At 39.7% G+C, this 18,624-nt stretch overlaps 1 protein-coding gene across 4 annotated transcripts in view; it reads left to right on the forward strand.

The window, feature by feature from the left end:
* Window positions 1-18,624, forward strand: part of LOC145353786 (death-inducer obliterator 1-like) — a 120,810-nt gene that overhangs the window by 58,325 nt on the left and 43,861 nt on the right. For 3 of the 4 annotated variants that reach the window (XM_080204590.1, XM_080204593.1, XM_080204594.1), the window contains exons 8-9: window positions 10,275-10,758; window positions 15,765-15,924. In XM_080204590.1, the coding sequence (XP_080060716.1) occupies window positions 10,275-10,758; window positions 15,765-15,924 (644 nt within the window). The remainder of the gene's footprint in view (window positions 1-10,274; window positions 10,759-15,764; window positions 15,925-18,624) is intronic. The other variant, XM_080204591.1, reaches the window with a different exon arrangement.

An 18,624-nucleotide genomic window follows, 5' to 3' on the forward strand; every position in this document is an offset into this window, starting at 1 on the left:
GCAACTGCATGGGAGTGAGACGAGTTGTCACAGATCTTCATATCATGTCAGCCAATTGAAGAGCAATGTTGGCATCTATCAAGGCGAGGTGAATGTCCTAGACGATCCAGAACTTTTAAGACGACAGCAGGATGATGTGGGGTAAGCAAGATGCCGCAGTTCAGGATGGAACTGAGAAAGATTCACACACTTTAGTTTTGAACTTCCAAAAAGTCTACAGTTATATCTCTTATATCACCATCTTCATTTGATCAGTTGAATTTGCTGTTGCACGTAAATTGAGATTCAGAGTGATGATGAGGGTGGAATAACTTAGTTTTTAAATAAAAAGAATGTTTTCCTGTAAATTATAAACTGAGAGCTCCAGGAGTCCTATCAGAGCACCAAAAAGAACAAAATTGACATCAGTGTTATAAAGTACATATTACTCTCTAGTTGAAAAGTAACAATGAAAAGTTAATTTTCAAATGGGATAATAAGTTGCATTTAGAAATGTGTCCGTTGTAGAGAAATCCAGCTTTGTCTTTGTAAGGCTGGAGAAATTGAAAGATTGCTATGGCAAATTTCCTTTGCTGTGTATTACTGGTATAATTGTTACATACGTAATTCGTATGCGTAACACGTAATACGTGTTTTAATTTTTAGATAGGTGTTTGTCCATTAATTAGAGCACAAGCTGGTCGAAATTGTGCAAGTTTACAGATGTGCTACAGGAAGGAAAAGCAGTTGCATTCTCCCAGAAAGAAGAACAGTGCAGTGTTACAGGATTTCTCAACTCTGCTTCCACCTTATTCAGAGCACTTGGCAAATGAGTCACTTTCAGATACATTTGTGTTTCTCCGAGCGTTTACATGCAACTTTGAATTTGATTAAATATGTTCTGGTAACAGTTAACTATTAAAAGTTATAACACATTTTTACCTTGCTTTCATTCCTTTTGAACCTTTCTACTACATATATTTGAGAATTGAATAAAATGGAACACAGTGAAGTTTTTGAACCCATTTACTTGAGACTAAAAGTTCGTTTCCAAGGGAGTAGGTAAACATAATCAAATTGAAGTAATTGTGGTTTAAATGCAATTTTCTACACAATCAAAACATGAAAAGACTCTACCATTTTTCACACTTAATTTTTTGTATTGTGGCTACCATCCTTCACCTTGGCAAGAACTTAAGATAGAATAGAGGTGACCCAGGCAATTCCTAATGCTGGACTTGAGCTAGCTGCTTTAAAAAAAAATCCTGATTTCCCCCCCCCCCACCCCCTTGTCTTGCTGCCATTTGAAACATGCACTGTGAATTGTGCCTATTATTTAGTTTATTTATTAGTCACAAATTTACATTAATACTACAATAACGTTACTATGAAATTTCCTTAGTCGCCACTGTCCAGCGTCTGTTCGGGTCAACGCACCTAACCAGCACATCTTTCAGAATGTGGAAGGAAACTGGAGTACCTAGAGGAAAGCCATGCAGACATGGGGAGAAAGTGCAAACTCCATGCAGACAGTGACCCAAGCTGGGAATCGAACCCAGATCCTGAAGCAGTAGTGCTAACCACTGTGCCACCATTCTGTCCCTGCTTCCCTCTCTGAAATATCTTAGGGCAAAAGACCAAAATTAGAACTTTTGGAAGGCCTTCTCAGTTACTTTTTACTGAATATTAATGGAAAATGTTACACTACTATAAAGTTCTGTGGTCTACCAAGAAAATAATTTGTAATGGATCACGTAGGCTTCCCACTATGCAGGAGTAGAATATAGATATAAATTAGAACCTGGAATTCCCTTAGAACATCATTCAGCCCAACGTGCATATGCAAGGTTTTTGCTCAATCAAACTGTATTTTCCTTTGATACCTCGGCTTCCCAATTCTAGCCTCAGCTTTAGTCACCGTGTCATTGGCACCCATGCTTACAACTGGTGAGCCTTTAGAATCATAGAATCCCTACAGTGCAGAAGGAGGCCATTCAGATCACCAGGTCTGCACCGACCACAATCCCACCCAGGCCGTATCCCTATAACCCAATGCATTTACCCTGCTAGTCTCCCTGACACCAAGGGACAATTCAGCATAGCCAATGCACCTAACCCGCACATCTTTTGGATTGTGGGAGGGAACCAGAGCACCTGGAGGAAACCCACACAGACATGGGGAGAACATGCAAACTTCACACAGATGGTGACCTAATCTGGGAATCAAACCCGGGTCCCTGGTGCTGAGAGACAGCAGTACTAACTACTGTCCCACCATGCTGCCTGAAGATCTGGAATTCCCTCCCTAAATCTCCACTTTTTGGATGCTTCTGCTTATCCACCTTTTTGACAAAATTTTTGATTATTTCTACTGAAATCTCCTTGCGTGTCTCAGTGCTAAATTTTGTTTGACAGTGAGCCTGCAAAGTGCTTTGGGATGTCTTACTATGTTAAAGGTGCAGTGTTAATGCAAGTTATTTTTGATTCAAATATTTATCTACTTTTCCCAACTTTGTATATGTCTCAACCATTCATGGATGCATCATTCTACATTCCATCAACTCTGCATAAAATTTTTCTCTCAATCTCTCTCCACTTTGGCAGTGGCATGGGTCACCACTGATTTTTCTCCCAGTTTAATCAAGTCTTTCTCAAACTATCAAAATCCATAGTTTTAAAGGAAGCTAGGTAAAATTGGCTCTTAACCATAATTAGTATTAAATATAGTTCTGTATCAAGTCTATTCTGATAGGTTTTCAACCCTCGTATCGTTCTGGTGACTCTGCAGAATAATTTTAATGTTCTATCTATAATGGAGCAAACAAAAATGAACACTACTGTACTCTGGCTAACCATTAATTTAATACAAGTTTAAGACAACCTCTAAACCCTATCTATAAACCAAAAAATCATTTTAATGCTTTATCAACTTTCACCCAAATGTGTCTAAGATCCTCCTCACTCATCTGCATTATTCCATTGTCTTTATATTCCCATTCCTTGTTTGTCATCTTAAAATGTAGCATTGGTAGTACAAGTGAGATAGTGTAGTGGTTATTTTATGGACTGGTAATCCAGAGACCTGAAGTAATAATCCTGAGAACATTCAGATCCTTCCGGCAAATTGAGAACTTCAGTTTATGACATTTTTAATATCTAGGATCAATAAAGGACACAGACTGTGGGAGTGTCATAACAATAAAACAGATACATTGATGCCATTTACAAACCTGCTACCCTTTACTTGCTTGACCTATGCTGGACTCCAGTCTCACATCAACTCGAATGTCTCTTAACTGCTCTAGATTGGTCTAACAAGTAATTTAGGTCTTACATCCTTATTTTAAATACATGATTCTGAAAATTGAATCATATTTGCCACTATTTGGCCCATTCTGCTCAGGTGTCTGCTTGAAGTCTTATTCTCTATGCTTTTTGCAAAACCCTCTACTTTGTTGTCTGCAAGTTACTATGATCAATTTAGAGAAGATGGTGGAAATCAAATTTTGAATATTGCGGGAACAACTTCATAAAAAGTAATTCAAATCTGTTCAATAAAACCATAAGCAGATTTCTTTTTTCAGAAAGTTGATCAAGGTATAAAGGTTCATCTTTTACAGATGGAACAATTGCACTGAAATAGTTGAATAAAGAGTATCTCGCCCCCAACACATTGATTACTTTGTAGATTGGAAATTAGCATGTGGTTAAAAGGTATCCAAGCTTCAACAAGCTTAAATTTTCATGGTACCTTTAACAGAAAAGAGTCCCATTTAAGCATCATTGGCCAAAAATGATGAGTTAATGCATGTTGTTGAGAGGGCTAACTAAAAGTTTGTTTCTAAAGTTGGTCCCAAAACAGAGTTGGAGAGATTTTGGGAAAGAATTCTGACGCATTGGGCTTAACACAGTCCATAGTCACGGATCATGAGGAATTACAACAGGCTAGAGTTAAGGACCGACCAAATTCTTTGGGGGTGGAGTGTGAACGTGGTGATTGAGCTTCTGACAGATATTCTTCACATGCTTGGCACCTTCCTCAGCTAGTGTATTGGAAATTGGAATTCATCATTTATGAGATTTGTGTGCCATGAAATCGTGGCCTATAACAACAATGCCAGTGCATCAGGCAGTAACATATTGGACCGCTAGTTTTGTTGCCATAAAATTAAACTAATTCATGTCTCCAAAATGGACCTTTCAACATTCATTTATGTTTTGTATTGTCAATCCTTGACATTGAGACTTGTATGAAGACCATTGATATTAAAAATATCATAATTGGCTATTTATAATTCCACATTTACATATTGAACATTGTATTTGAAGACTGCAAGCACAAATCTAACACATTTGTTTTACCTTAATATGCAGAACATTTCCTTGGATTTCCACAAAGATCAAGTGGTATCGTTACTGAGAACTTGTGTTTTAAGAAGTAGGATTAATGCCCATTGTGTTCTTAATTATAAACTCAAAAGTATGCTTTAAATTTGAATTAAAGCAGGCCTAATGAAAGATTTCTCTTTGAGCTCTCGTTACTTTCAACATGGAGCATGCATGGAACTGACTGTTTGCTCACCAGTTCTATTTATGTTGCAGTTAATCTTTTTAATAATTGAAAACATGTAAATGTGACCTCAGCATGATCTTTATCAGTATTGGGGATTTTAATTGCTTTCCAAGCTTCCTAAGGGACTTTCCCTTGCACACTTAACCTGAGGAAATGAACAGGTGAGGGGAAGCCATCCTGAGTGTGTGATTACAGGTTGAGGTATAATGTTATAAATTTCATGGCATCAGCTAAAGGGACTTTTATCTTTCGAGAAGGTAATGCATCATTTACCTCGTTATTGAATGTCTTTAACCTCTATTTTTCAAAATGATAGCACTTCTATATTCTATAATAGGTTTATTCTAACTTCATGACTTCTCTGTTGGAATGGGTGCCACTGCTGGGGCAGTGACTTTTTTTAATGTCGATTAGTGTATAAATATACAAGATGGATTAATAATTTTACAGAAGTTAAGCCACTGGACATGTATATCATTGGTTTGTCATGAGAGCTAGATTGACATTGGCCAAAGTGTCTTAATTTAAATTCTTGTGGCCACGTGGGTTTCAGCTCAATCTCTGTGAGGATTGAACTCAAACCCAGATCCCAGAATAAAAACTGTGCTAACTTGCACAACTATCCAATCTCCGAAGTGTTATATTCTGCTGAGTTTTTTTTTTCAAGGGATGTGGGCTTTTCTGCCCAGGCTAGCATTATTGCTTGTCCAAAATTACCTCCCAAGAAGGTATTAGTAAACTGCCACTGCTTTGACCCGCTTCTGTCCGTGCGATGTAGGTACGGCAGTGGTGCTGTTAGGAAGAGAGTTCTAGGATTTTGACCCAGTGAATGTGAAGGAACGGCAAGGATACAAGCGAACACCTATCACCTGCACAGTCCGCTCCAAGTCAGGATGGTGAGTGGGGGGACCATCAGATGGTGATGTTCCCCTGTATCTGGCGTCGTTGTCCGTCGTTAGCTTGAAAGGTGGTATTGAAAGATCCTTGGTGAGTTGCTGCAGTGTTCAGTATCTTGAGTGATTGCAAATCTGAAATAATTTTTGGTATAAATTGTACTCTTGGGCAAAGTAAGTGGCTATCTAACCTGACTTGGTCATAATTTCAGTTTTGTGCATAACTAACTATCCATTTTCCTGTTTTCAGTTTACTTTGTCATCATATGTTCTGTACACTCTTATGTGAGTCAGGGATTTTGGGTTTAAGTGCCACAGCAGAAACTAGGCTGAAACCTCAATGCAGCACTGATGAGTGCTGCAATTCAAGATTCTGTCTTTTGGATGCAATGTTAAACTGAGGCCTCTTCAGCCTTCTCCTTGGAAGTAAAAGATCCATTATCTGTTGTCCTGGCTAGCAACCTCTCAACTAAATCAGTAAAATGTGATCTGCTCACTATTTTGTGGCACACAGCAGAGTCCCACAAAGAGCATATTAGCTGCTGTATTTCCTTGCATTGCAATAGCAATTATATGTTGCTTCATTAGAAATGAAATGCTTTATTGGTCCCTGAAGTTGTGAAAGGCATATTGTAAATGAAGGATTTTTACTGATTTTGCTTCCTTATCAAAATATGTGCACTACTGAAAACGTATTTGCTAAACAGCTGGGCATTCGACATGATATTTAAATTCAAGAAGATTTTTGTGATTGCATTCAGTCAGAATATTGTGATTTGCTGTTCTAATCTATTACATTAGTTAGGTGTTAAAACTAACGTCACCAAGGTAAAGCATGACTGAAGTTCAACTATGAACAAGAGGAAGCTTGACCTTTTACGTGAGCAAAAACTTGCCTTCTAATGCTCATGTTCTATTTCAGCAGTTTCTTTTAAAATAGTTATTGTGCAAGGCATATAGTTTAATTCACTTGTTAATTCTTCAACAGAGGACCAAGAAGATTAATGTCTATAGAATTGATCATGTCAGAGAATCAGTCAGTTTTTGTTAACTGATATCTGGGTGAAATTTTCTAGCTTTTCTATTAAATGGTGCAAATAATATTGCATTTTTGATGCATATATACTTAAAACTCTACAATAAATGTTCATATCTCTTTACACTAAATTCTTCTAAATTTCTAATTTAATTGCTCATGTGAAATTGGTTTTGAATCTAATGCAAGAAATATTGAGGGAAAGAATTTTACATTTTAATCATTGGATAAGTCTTGCTGAAGTTCCCCCATGGAAACCACTCCCAAAAATGTTGCTTCATTCTGCAAAAGCAGGAAAGATGCTCCTGTGCATTTGTGAGATATTTGCTAATGGTCAACATTGTTTTAATGAACATATGCAGGGAAGTGAAACTAAGAAACCAAAGAGTGTAAGTGAGAGTGAGTTTCGTACAAGAAAAGCCACAAGATTTTTTAAAAATAAAGGTGTCTATATTTGACTAAATAGGGCAAAGAGGAGTAGCTACATTTATAACTGTTGTCCTTTTATTTTAGAGGTGGTTATTAGATTGTGAAATGAGACAACAGAATTACATTCCTGTTGATTTGGAAATGGAACCGGTTTCATGTTAAATGCAAGCCATGCCACAATTGTTTATCCTGTCTTGAAGCATCTAAATGATTTCTAATTAGTATAATCCAAATTAGTGAAGGGATTATAGTTAATGTATAGTTGCATGAAATATCCAGTAGAAATAAAAGGTTAAAAATAATACTAGAAGTATTTGACAAACCATCTCAAATGCTTCACCCAGTAAGTTAGTTTCAGGCAGGTGTAATTTTCCAACAGCAACTCCCAGGAACAGCATTGAGATCAATCATCAGCTTTTTTTTTTGCTTTGTTGATCATGGATGAAGAATAATTGAGAAACTGGATGAACATAAGAACATAAGAAATAATGATGAATACTGCATCTCCTCAAAACTTACAATGGAATCTTTCACCCTCACCTGAACAGTTGGAACAGGTAGACAGAGCCATTTATTCCCGTGGTGGCACCTTCATTACTGCAGCAATCTTTCTGTTTTTAAAAAAAGCACATTTGTGGAATGTTGGAAACATTCTAAAAGATTAAAAACAAATATGTTGCTGGTAGGACTGTTGTTGTTTATACACTAGGCCATTTGTGTGCTTTGAAGGGTAATAGTAAATGAAAGATTAATCTGCTATTTAAGAGGCAGATATTGGCAGTACAGGAAATCCTCGGCACATGATGGCATGCATCCACCTGAATGGGCAACGGAGCCTGGTTAGGATTTCTCATCTGATAGATACCCTCTTCTACAAAAGAGTGTTCCCCTTGGTGGTGTACTAACCTGTCTGCCTGGATTGCATTTAAATTCCCTGGTCTGGGACTCCAGTATAATCTTATGGCCTCTAATGAACACTATAGTTGAGGATTATAATCAAATGATATTTTGAAACACCCAACATATAAAATTGGCATTATGCAAATAAAGTCAATGGGAAAATGACGCTTTAAACAAATAGTCCTTTTCTACTCCTGTGCCAATTTTTGGTATTGCAATTCCTACTCAGCAAGTATTCTAGGTATAGCACACACAATGGAAGCTTGAGTGTCAATTTACCTATTACATAAAGCATTTTGACAAAGACTCTTTGTAAATACTTTGTTTCATTTAAATATATTTAATAAATTGTATTAGTGGGGTGAGCAGAGGCTAGAGAGAAGGCTTTAGAGATGTGGTCCAGAGATTCAGATGATGTTAATTCCAGACCTGAGGTTGAAGAATTGGATTAAATTACAATTATACTTCCAAAGCATCTTTTTGGATGCATGTTTTGCAACCCTATTAGATGTCCTTCTAATGATGAAAACAAATGTAAAAATTAAAGATAGTTAAGTCTACTTGTCACATTTAAGTTTAATCTAAAATCTCAAGACAGTTATGTTGATCACAAGAATACAATGCATATGCCAGGACATTTTTTTTAAATCTGTTGTTTGTGCATTTCAGGTAGTAGAAATTTAAATGCTGTTGTAAAGCAAGGTGGTACTGTACTCTTATTTGTATAGGAGTTGAGATACACTTCAGCTATAATTGCCACAGAAGAATTCTGTTGACTACTGCACTGTGGCTTAACTTTCTGCTGTCTAACATACTAAATTGAGTTCTCTTAAAGCACAAGTTGCTTTAAAACTTCTGTCATGCAAGAAGTTTACATTGATACCCTGTTTTCCATGTCCTCTGGGTGACCCAGAACTGCATCTCATGAAATACTTTGAAGTATGTAATAAACTTTTAAGTAGCTTAAAGGAATGGCCGAATCAAACCAAAATGAGATAAATGACAGGATAATCTTATTATGTTAGTTGGGAAATAGTTGTTGGCCTGGACACCAGGAGAATCCCCCTGTTTCACTTCACACCTGCCATGGTGCCTTTTACCGCCATCTAATAGAGTAGTCAGGGCCTCAATTCAGTGCGTCAACTGAAAAACAAGACCTCAAACAATGTAGTGCTTCCATGGTGCTGAGCTGAAATGTCAGCCTAGCTTGTGTTAAAGTCTCTAGAGCTTAAACTTTTTTGGTTTGTGAAAATGCTGCCATGGATTTAACTGACACAGGATACAAAAAGTCATCGACTAACACACAGTCATTACACAAAATAAAGGATGTTATTGTGCAACCAATATGAATTGGTTAGGTACACAGTAAAACACATGCATCAAAGGAGACAGGGAATGATGAAATGAGAGCATCAGCTGATATATTTGCACCAGTTGTGACTTTTTATTTATTTTTTACTCATTAAACTCAAGCTGGTCCATGATTTTAAAAACAAATTGCGCTCTATGCATTAGGGTTGTAGACCACATGGCTTTGCTTATTCCAGTAAAAATGGAGTACTTTGAACTCTGGGTAATCAATTGCAATTCAGTCAGTTTGAGCTGAAAAGCAGTAGGTACTGATTTACAAATTGCAAGGTGATTCACCTTGTGTTCATCCATATGTTGAATTCAAGCAGTTTTAAAGTCTGGTACTTTGCATATTTTGTAAGTTACTTTTAATGAATTTATGAAACAACTTAAAATTCTCACACCATTTTGAATTTGTTTTTGAGTATATGCATTACTTTATTGTACGCTCTGATACCAATAAATTATCCAGTATAATCATAGCACTTTTTGCACAATGGGCTATTTGAAATGTATTATGAAAATTTTAGAAATTACAGTGCTAATACTGTAGCTGGGAAAATATGAACGCTGTATTATCTTGTGTACAGCAGTAGGTTCCTGGCAGTTCTTGTGATCCTGACACTGTTCGAGAACTTATTTCTAGTAATCTTGGCAAAATGTATTGCAAGTGCACTTGTTACCTTCAGAGTGATAGTACAAGTGATAAAATTAGAAGCCAACTTTGGGCTCCTTCTTTATTTTGCCAGTCTCAACACTAACCAGGTACGTGCAGAGTGCTCTGAGACCCTATGATAACTTGATGAAACAAACTACTTTGAATGAATGTAAATTCTAGTTATGTTGCAATGTTGGACAAAGCAAGTGAAATTTGTAAGCACAGTGCATGCCTGCATTCATGAGCTACATTACTAGACTTCCCTGGTTGAATCAGTGCATCCTGAGTCTTTGTTTCCCACACTTAAGTATTCAATTAAATAATGTATATGCAAATCTTTTTAGTCAAACTGAAGCATGTTTTCACAATAATGCTTCCAATTATTTTGCATCCAAAAAATTGTCAATAATTTAGTAGCATACTGCACAATTCTCATTCAAAATATTTTTCTTTCAGCAGCTCCAAAGGATGAGGGAGCTGCCCCCAGGCAAGCTGCTTCTGCTTCTCAAGATGAACAGCCTCCTACAACTTTGCAATCTACTTCCTCAAAGCCATCAGCAATGACAGCTAAGCAAGCTGCCGGTACAACGGAACACCGTGTTGCTCCTAAACGGCCTATTCCTGCATCTCAACAACATTCTTCCTCTAAACAACAACCTTCATCTAAACACCAACCTTCATCAAAACAACCAATTTCAACTAAGCAGCAGACTTCATCCAAACAAGGCAGCGCAATATCAGAATACCGAATACCATCCAAGCATTCTGCATCTGCAGTCAAACGCTCTGTATATTCATGTGAGCAGGCTCCAGCTAAAAAAGCTGCAGAGAAACAGGCAGTTCAGCCTAGTGCCCCAGCTGCAAAAAATACCAGCCAGCTTTCTAATGCTCAGATCCGACATAACATCCGCCGGTCACTCAAAGAGATCCTTTGTAAAAGGTGAGTGACAGTTGGTGCAGAATTTTGTTTTGTACAAAGGTTCTGATAGGGAAGAACGAGATTTATTATTTAGGTTATGGGTGAATGATGCCATGAATAATGAAGCCGCATCTATCTAAAAATTATTTGGATTTTCAAGATCAAGTTTTAATTTTGGATGAAATTGCAATTCTGATAGGTTCGTCCTTTTCACAAAAAATGCATGAATGCAGAATAATTTATGAATCATTGGCTTCAAAACAATTCAACATTTTCTGTACAATGGTTTAAAAAACTGGAGCAAAATGAAAAGATGAAACTTCTGAGCAGTAAGAGTTCTTGGCGATTTGTTTCTGGTAAAATAAGTAGTTGTGCAGATAATTGTGGATTTAATTTACAATATAGATTGTTAACGCATGCTTCAGTATTGTTTGTTTAGAGATAAAAGCACTTTATTAACTTGAATAGTTTTGTCTTAGGAACCTGAAAATTATTTTTTGATTTGATTTACTATTCTCACATAGTCATAGAGTTTATAGCATGGAAACAGGCCCTTCGGCCCAACTTGTCCATGCTGCCCTTTTTTAAATCCCCTAAACTAATCCCAATTGCCTGCATTTGGCCCATATCCCTCTATACCCCATTGTACCCATGTAACTATCTAAACGCTTTCTAAAAGATAACATTGTTATCTTTTAGAGGTACTATTACCTCTGGCAGCTTGTCCCAGAATTCACCAACCTCTGTGTGAAAAAATTGCCCCTCTGGACACTTTTGTGTCTCTCCCCTCTCACCTTAAACCTATGCCCTCTAGAAACACAGAAAAACTACAGCACAAACAGGCCCTTCGGCCCACAAGTTGCGCCGAACGTGCCCCTACCTACTAGGCATACCTATATCCCTCCATCTTACTAAGTTCCATGTACTTATCCAAAAGCCCCTTAAAAGACCCTATCGAATCCACCCCCACCACCACCACCACCGCCGGCAGCCGATTCCACGGACCCACCACCCTCTGAGTGAAAAACTTAGCCCTGACATCTCCTCTGTACCTACTTCCCAGCACCCTAAACCTGTGTCCTCTTGTGGCAACCATTCAGCCCTGGGAAAAAGCCACTGAGAATCCATTTGATCAATACCTCTCATCATCTTATACACCTCTACCAAGTCCCCCCTCATCCTTCGTCTCTCCAAGGAGAAAAGACTGAGCTCTCTCAACCTAGCCTCGTAAGGCATGCCACTCAATTCAGGCAACATCCTTGTAAATCTCCTCTGCACCCTTTCTATGACTTCCATATCCTTTCTGTAATGAGGTGACCAGAATTGAGCACAGTACTCCAAGTGGGGTCTGACCAGGGTCTTATACAGCTGCAGCATTATCTCCCGACTCCTAAACTCAATTCCTCGATTGATGAAGGCCAGTACACCATATGCCATCTTAACCACATCCTCTTTCTGCGAAGCTGCTTTGAGCGTCCTATAAACCCGCACCTCAAGATCTTTCTGATCTTCCACACTGCCAAGAGTCTTACCCTTAATATTATAATCTGTCATCATAATTGACCTGCCAAAGTGAATCACCACACACTTATCCGGGTTGAAGTCCATCTGCCACTTCTCCGCCCAGTCTTGCATCCTATCAATGTCTCGCTGCAACTTCTGACATCCCTCCACAGTATCCACAACACCTCCAACCTTTGTGTCATCAGCAAACTTGTCAACCCATCCCTCCACTCCCTCATCCAGGTCATTTAAAACAATCACAAAGAGCATGGGTCCCAAAACAGATCCCTGGGGCACTCCACTGGTGACCAACCTCCATGCAGAAAAAGACTGATCTACAACCACTCTTTGCCTTCTGTGGGCAAGCTGGTTCTGAATCCACAGAGCAACGTCTTCTTGGATCCCATGCCCCCTCACTTTCTCAAGTTTTAGACTCCCCTACCTTTCGGAAAAGATATTGACTATCTACCTTGTCTATGCCCCTTGTTATTTTACAGATCTTTATAAGGTCACCTCTCAGCCTCCTACGCTCCAAAGGAAAAAGTCCTAGCCTATTCAACCTCTCCTTATAACTCAATCCACCAAGTCCCGGTAGTATCCTTGTAAATCTTTTCTGCACTCTTCCTAGTTAAATAATATCCTTTCTATAATAGGGTGACCAGAAATGCACACAGTATTCCAAGTGTGGTCTTACTAATGTCTTGTACAACTTTAACAAGACGTCCCAACTCCTGTATTCAATGTTCTGACCGATTAAACTTAGCATGGTGAATGCCTTCTTCACCACTCTGTCCACCTGTGACTCCACTTTCAATGAGCTATGAACATGTACCCCTAGATCTCTTTGTTCTGTAATGAATTAGTTTATGGTGAAAAGTATTGTTTCTTGTGCGCTATACAGACAAAGCATACCATTCATAGAGAAGGAAATGAGAGTGCAGAATGTAGTGTTGCAGTCATAGCTAGGATGTAGAGAAAAATCAACTTAATGCAAGATAGGTCCACTCAAAGGTCTGATGGCAGCAAGGAAGAAGCTGTTTTTGAGTTGGTTGGTACGTGACCTCAGACTTTTGTATCTTCCCAAAAAAAGGTGGCAGAGAGAATGTCTGGATGTGTGGGGCCCTCAGTTATGCTGGCTGCTTTGCCGAGGTAGCGGTAAATGTAGACAGTTAATGGGTGGGAGGATAGTTTGCATGATGGATTGGGCTACATTTGCAATCTTTTTTAGTTTTCTGCAGTTTTGGGCAGAGCAGGAGCTATACCAAGCTGTGATACAACCAGAAAGAATGTTTTCTATGATGCATCTGTAAAAGTTGGTGAGAGTCATAGCTGACATGTCAAATTTCCTAGTCTTCTGAGAAAGTAGAAAGGTGTTTGTGGGCTTTCTTAACTATAGTGTCAGCATGGGGCACCAGGACAGATTGTTGGTGATCTGGACACCTAAAAACTTGAAGTTCTCGACCCTTTCTACTTCTTATTTCTAAGTTTATTTATATGTTTGTCAGTTAAGCCAAAGTGTACCTCTTTGTCTGAAGTTGAACTTGATCCAACTTGCACATTCAGTATTTTGCTGAGTTTTGTTATCGATGTCAGTCCATCAGATGTGTCAGTTATTTGAACGATCCTGTTTTCCCAGTGTTTTTCTGACAAGTACAGTAAGATGCATTGAGGCCTCCAGATCCAGCTCACCATCCCAAGGGCAGAGTACAATACCTTAGAATATCACAGCACTCTGCACATGTCTGTGATAGCTCTTTGAAAAAGCTATCCAATTAATCTCACAATCCTGTTCTTTTCTCATAGCTGTACAAATGTTTTCAATTTAAGTATATATTGAATTTCATTTTGAAAATCATTCAATCTGTTCCAACCATCCATTTAGGCATTATATTCCAGGTTATCATAACTGCATAATTGTTTTCATATCGTTGCTGTTCTTCTACCAATTACCTTAAATCTGTGTCCACTGGTCACCCTTCTGCCACTCGAAGCAGTTTTTCCTCATTAACTGTATAGAATCGTACAGCGCAAAAGAAGGCCATTTGCCCCATTGTGTCTGCATCAACCGCAAACCCACCCAGGCGTTATCCGCATAACCCAATATATTTACTATAGCTATTTCCCCTAACACAGGCAATTTAGCATGGCCAGTAAACCTAACCTGCACATCTTTGAACTGTGGGAGGAAACCAGAGCACCTGGAGGAAACCCACACAGACGCAGGGAGAACATGCAAACTCTACGCAGATAGTGACTCAAGCCAGGAATTGAACTTGGGTCTCTGGTGCTGTGAGGCAGCAGTGCTAATCATTATGCCACTGTGCCGCCCTTATCAAAATCCTTTGTGCTTTTGAACACCTCCACAAAATTTCCCTTTGACCTCTAAGTTTATGTCATCTCTCCATGCAACTGAAGCCTTTAATGCTTTTCTGTTAAATCTCCTCTGCATCCTCTAAGGCCTTGACATTTTTCTTGATTGTGCTGCCCGGAATAGGCTGCAGCCTACCGGTATTCTGTACTAGTTAAGCATATCATTCATGTTTTTGTACACTATGCCTCTGTTTATATAACAAAAGATCTTGTGTAATATTTTTAACAGCCGCCTTCAACTTGTCCTGTCACCTTCAAAGTATTTTGTAAATACACTCGCAGCTCTCCCTGTTCTGTATCCCCTTTGTTGTTTGTATTGTGCCTCCACCAAAATGTATCACTTCACTGATAAATGTCATCTGCCATAATTCTATCCACTTCACCAGTCTGTCCTCCTGAAGCCTGTTACTATTCCCCTCAGTTATATATTGCATTTCTAAGTTTTATGATATCTGCATGCAAATCAAATGTGTACGTCATAAAAGATCATGCAGTAACTATATAGGAGGAAGTCTGTTGTTCTATCTTGGCGTACCCTTCCAAATGGTCAATTTCCAAGTTGTAATTGTGAATCCTTGTTTTGTTCCTAGCCAGAAGGCTGGAAGTGTGCTGAGGCTTCAGTGCCTCAGAGTACTTTAGGTGAAAATAGCCCCAGAGCTGTGACATTTTCAGAAGGCAGTACATGTGAGTAAACATCTGGATGGTAGCATTCAGTTCTGTCACATTGGGAATATGCAAGAAAAATAAACAAAAAGTTGAAGTGCTGTGGGTGCCAAAAAGTCATTCCCCCCAGATGAGCCAATAGAAGAGCGAAGGAAGCATTTGGAAAATGATTTTTAATTCAACATTTGAATAAATACACAATAACATAAATCAGATACCAGATGAGCTGAATTCAGCTATTGATTCTATGGACTATTGAAGATGCTCAGCAGATAATAAAATATGACAGTTTTGTTTTGGTCAGAAGCTGCCCGTTGTTTACTGCAGTTTCACATGTAGTTTACCCTTTGTTGTATTCTGTCCAGTATGTTAATTCTTAACGGTCACTTCCAAACATGTTGAGTGCCATATATAATCCCTGTTTTGAAATGGACAACGATATGTTCTTGTTACTAGGGCAGTGACTGATTGTTTCTGTACTTCTTGCACAGGGTAAATGACTGTGATGATATTGATGTAACGGAAGATGCAATAGGAAAAATAGCAGTGAGCATTGAAAAGGAGCTGTTCATCCTCTTCCAAGATACTCACAGCAAGTACAAGAGCAGATACCGAAGTATTATGTTTAATTTGAAGAACCCCAGGAACCAGGTATCTTTATGCTTCTGTATTCAAGGCTATCCCTACAACTTAAACCATTATGACATTATGCTTTTTGCTGTGCTCAGTCAATTGGTGCTATTGTTATTGCTCTCTGAATCTGTGTTAAATACCACATTTTGTGGCCTTAGCCATATTTTTTAAATTCTATTTGTTTTTCTTTCAAGTTATATTTGTGCACTGATTGTCCTTTTAAGAGCAATGCAGCAGAGCAAGGGTCACATGGCCTGTATGACCTAGATTTGGTGTGGAATCACCTTATGGTGAGAGAGGCTCCTAGGCAGAGACATTTTGAGAACTGGCTGCAGCCATGCAGCACCTATACAATTATTAATGAATACCTTTGTGTTCACTAATGAAGTCTGTAATAGTGCATCTTTATGTCTGGTGATGAGAATAAGTTATCCTGACACTGTTTCTGGCCCAACACCTGTGAGCATCCTGTTTCAGTTGAAGTCTAAAAGTTGGTACTCACCAGAATGCCTCTCTTTGAGCAAATAGACCCACTTGACTCCTTCATGGAGGATTGGACACTATGACGAGGACCATGGGTGTTATTCCAAGCAAAAGAAATAGGAGAGGAGGCAAAACGCAAAGCAATTCTTCGAAGTGGTTGTGGAATTCAAACCTATTACCTTATTTGCAATCTTACAACCCCAAGTCCAAATCACTTTGGGAAGTTAGCACTGCTGCCTCACAGCGCCAGGGACCTGGGTTCAATTCTGGTCTCGGGTCATTGTCAGTGTGGAGTTTGCACTTTCTATCTGTGTCTGCGTGGGTTTCCTCCAGGTTTTCCCCTCCACAGTCCAAAGATGTGCAGGTTAGATTGATTGGCCATGGTAAATTGCCTCTTAGTGTCAGAGGGATTAGCAGGGTAAGTATGTGGGGTTACGGGGATAGGGCCTAGGTTGATTGTCGGTGCAGGCTCGATGGGCCGAATGGCTTCCCTGCACTGGAGGGATTCTATGACACCTGTTGGCACACCTTGACCAATCTAAAGAACTGATATTGACTCTCCATGTGGTATTGTCCCATGAAATGGACAATGGCTCTTAAAGGCCAATAGGGAATGTTGCTGAAAAAGACAACTCACAACTTAAAAGGAAGGGCTATCAGTGGTCTTTGGCATCAAGATGTTTCATCAGAACTTGCATGGTAGATACTTCACTGTCATTTCTGACCACAAACCACTCCTGGGTCTCCAGAGGACAAGGACTTCCTGCTGATCACCTCGGCAAGAATTCAGTGATGGGTGTTAACTCCGTCTCCCTGCGACTATACTTCCAAGCACTGACCTGGAACACTGTGAATGTGGATGTTCTTAACCACCTACCCTTGCAAGAAAATATCATGCATCTCCAGTACCACAAGAAATCATCATGGCGTTCAGTTTATTAGACACTGTGCCACTCGTGTAAAACAGATCAGGAACTGGATCAGTCGAGATTCCCCCCTTTCCAAACTGAAACACAAAATACTTTGGGATGGGTAAATGAACTAGTTTCCGTGGAAATGAAATTACTTACTGCACACGGTAGGAAGGACTATTACTTACGTGGCGAAAAACTGCAGCAGGCGACGGTGCAGAGGGACCTCGGGGTCCTTGTGCATGAGTCGCAAAAACCCAGCTTGCAGGTGCAGCAGGTGGTCAGGAAGGCGAATGGGATGCTGGCCTTCATAGCGAGGGGGATTGAATATAAAAGTAGGGAGGTCTTGCTGCAGCTGTATAGGGCATTGGTGAGGCCGCAGCTGGAGTACTGTGTGCAGTTTTGGGCGCCGCACCTGCGCAAGGATATTTTGGCCCTGGAGGGAGTGCAGAGGAGGTTTACTAGGCTGATACCGGAATTGAGGGGATTGAGCTATGAGGAGAGGCTTGTACTCGTTAGAGTTTAGAAGAATGAGGGGAGATATCATTGAGACGTATAAGATGATGAATGGGATGGATAGGATAGAGGTGGAGAGACTCTTCCCGCTCAAAAAAGACAGTAGGACTAGGGGGCACAGCCTCAAGATAAAGGGGAGGCGGTTTAGAACGGAGTTGAGGAGGAACTTCTTCACTCAAAGGGTGGTGAATCTCTGGAATTCTCTGCCCGTTGAAGTGGTGGAGGCTGCCTCGCTAAATATTTTTAAGAAGCGGGTTGATGGGTTCTTGATAAGAGAGGGGATTAAGGGTTATGGGGAGAGGGCGGGAAAGTGGAACTGAGCCACAACAGATCAGCCATGATCTTATTGAATGGCGGGGCAGGCTCGAAGGGCTAGATGGCCTACTCCTGCTCCTATTTCTTATGTTCTTATGTTCTTATGAATTGTCAGGATGGCATCTGGAGTAGTCGTTCTTGAACCAGGCAGAGAGCTGCTCCTGACTGAATTACACATCTCTAAGATGACAGTGCTTGCCCGGAATTATGCGGTGGTGTGGTATTGATGCTGATATGGTGAAGCTGGTCAAACACTGTCAGCTGTGCCAGCTGCAATAAAGTTTGCCTGCTACAGGCCCACTGCAGCCTTGGGAATTGCCTGGCTAGCCAGGGGTATGAATCGATATGGGTTATGTTGGTCCATTCCTGGACGCACTGTTTTTGCTTGTGATTGATGCACACTCTAAATGGGTGGACGTTTTTGAGGTGAATCATAAAACCCCACCATAGAATCCCCACAGTGCAGAAACAGGCCATTTGGCCCATTCAGTCT

The sequence above is a fragment of the Carcharhinus amblyrhynchos genome, chromosome 16, assembly GCF_965287045.1.
Source record: "Carcharhinus amblyrhynchos chromosome 16, sCarAmb.v2.hapA, whole genome shotgun sequence".
Taxonomy (NCBI): Eukaryota; Metazoa; Chordata; class Chondrichthyes; order Carcharhiniformes; family Carcharhinidae; genus Carcharhinus; species Carcharhinus amblyrhynchos.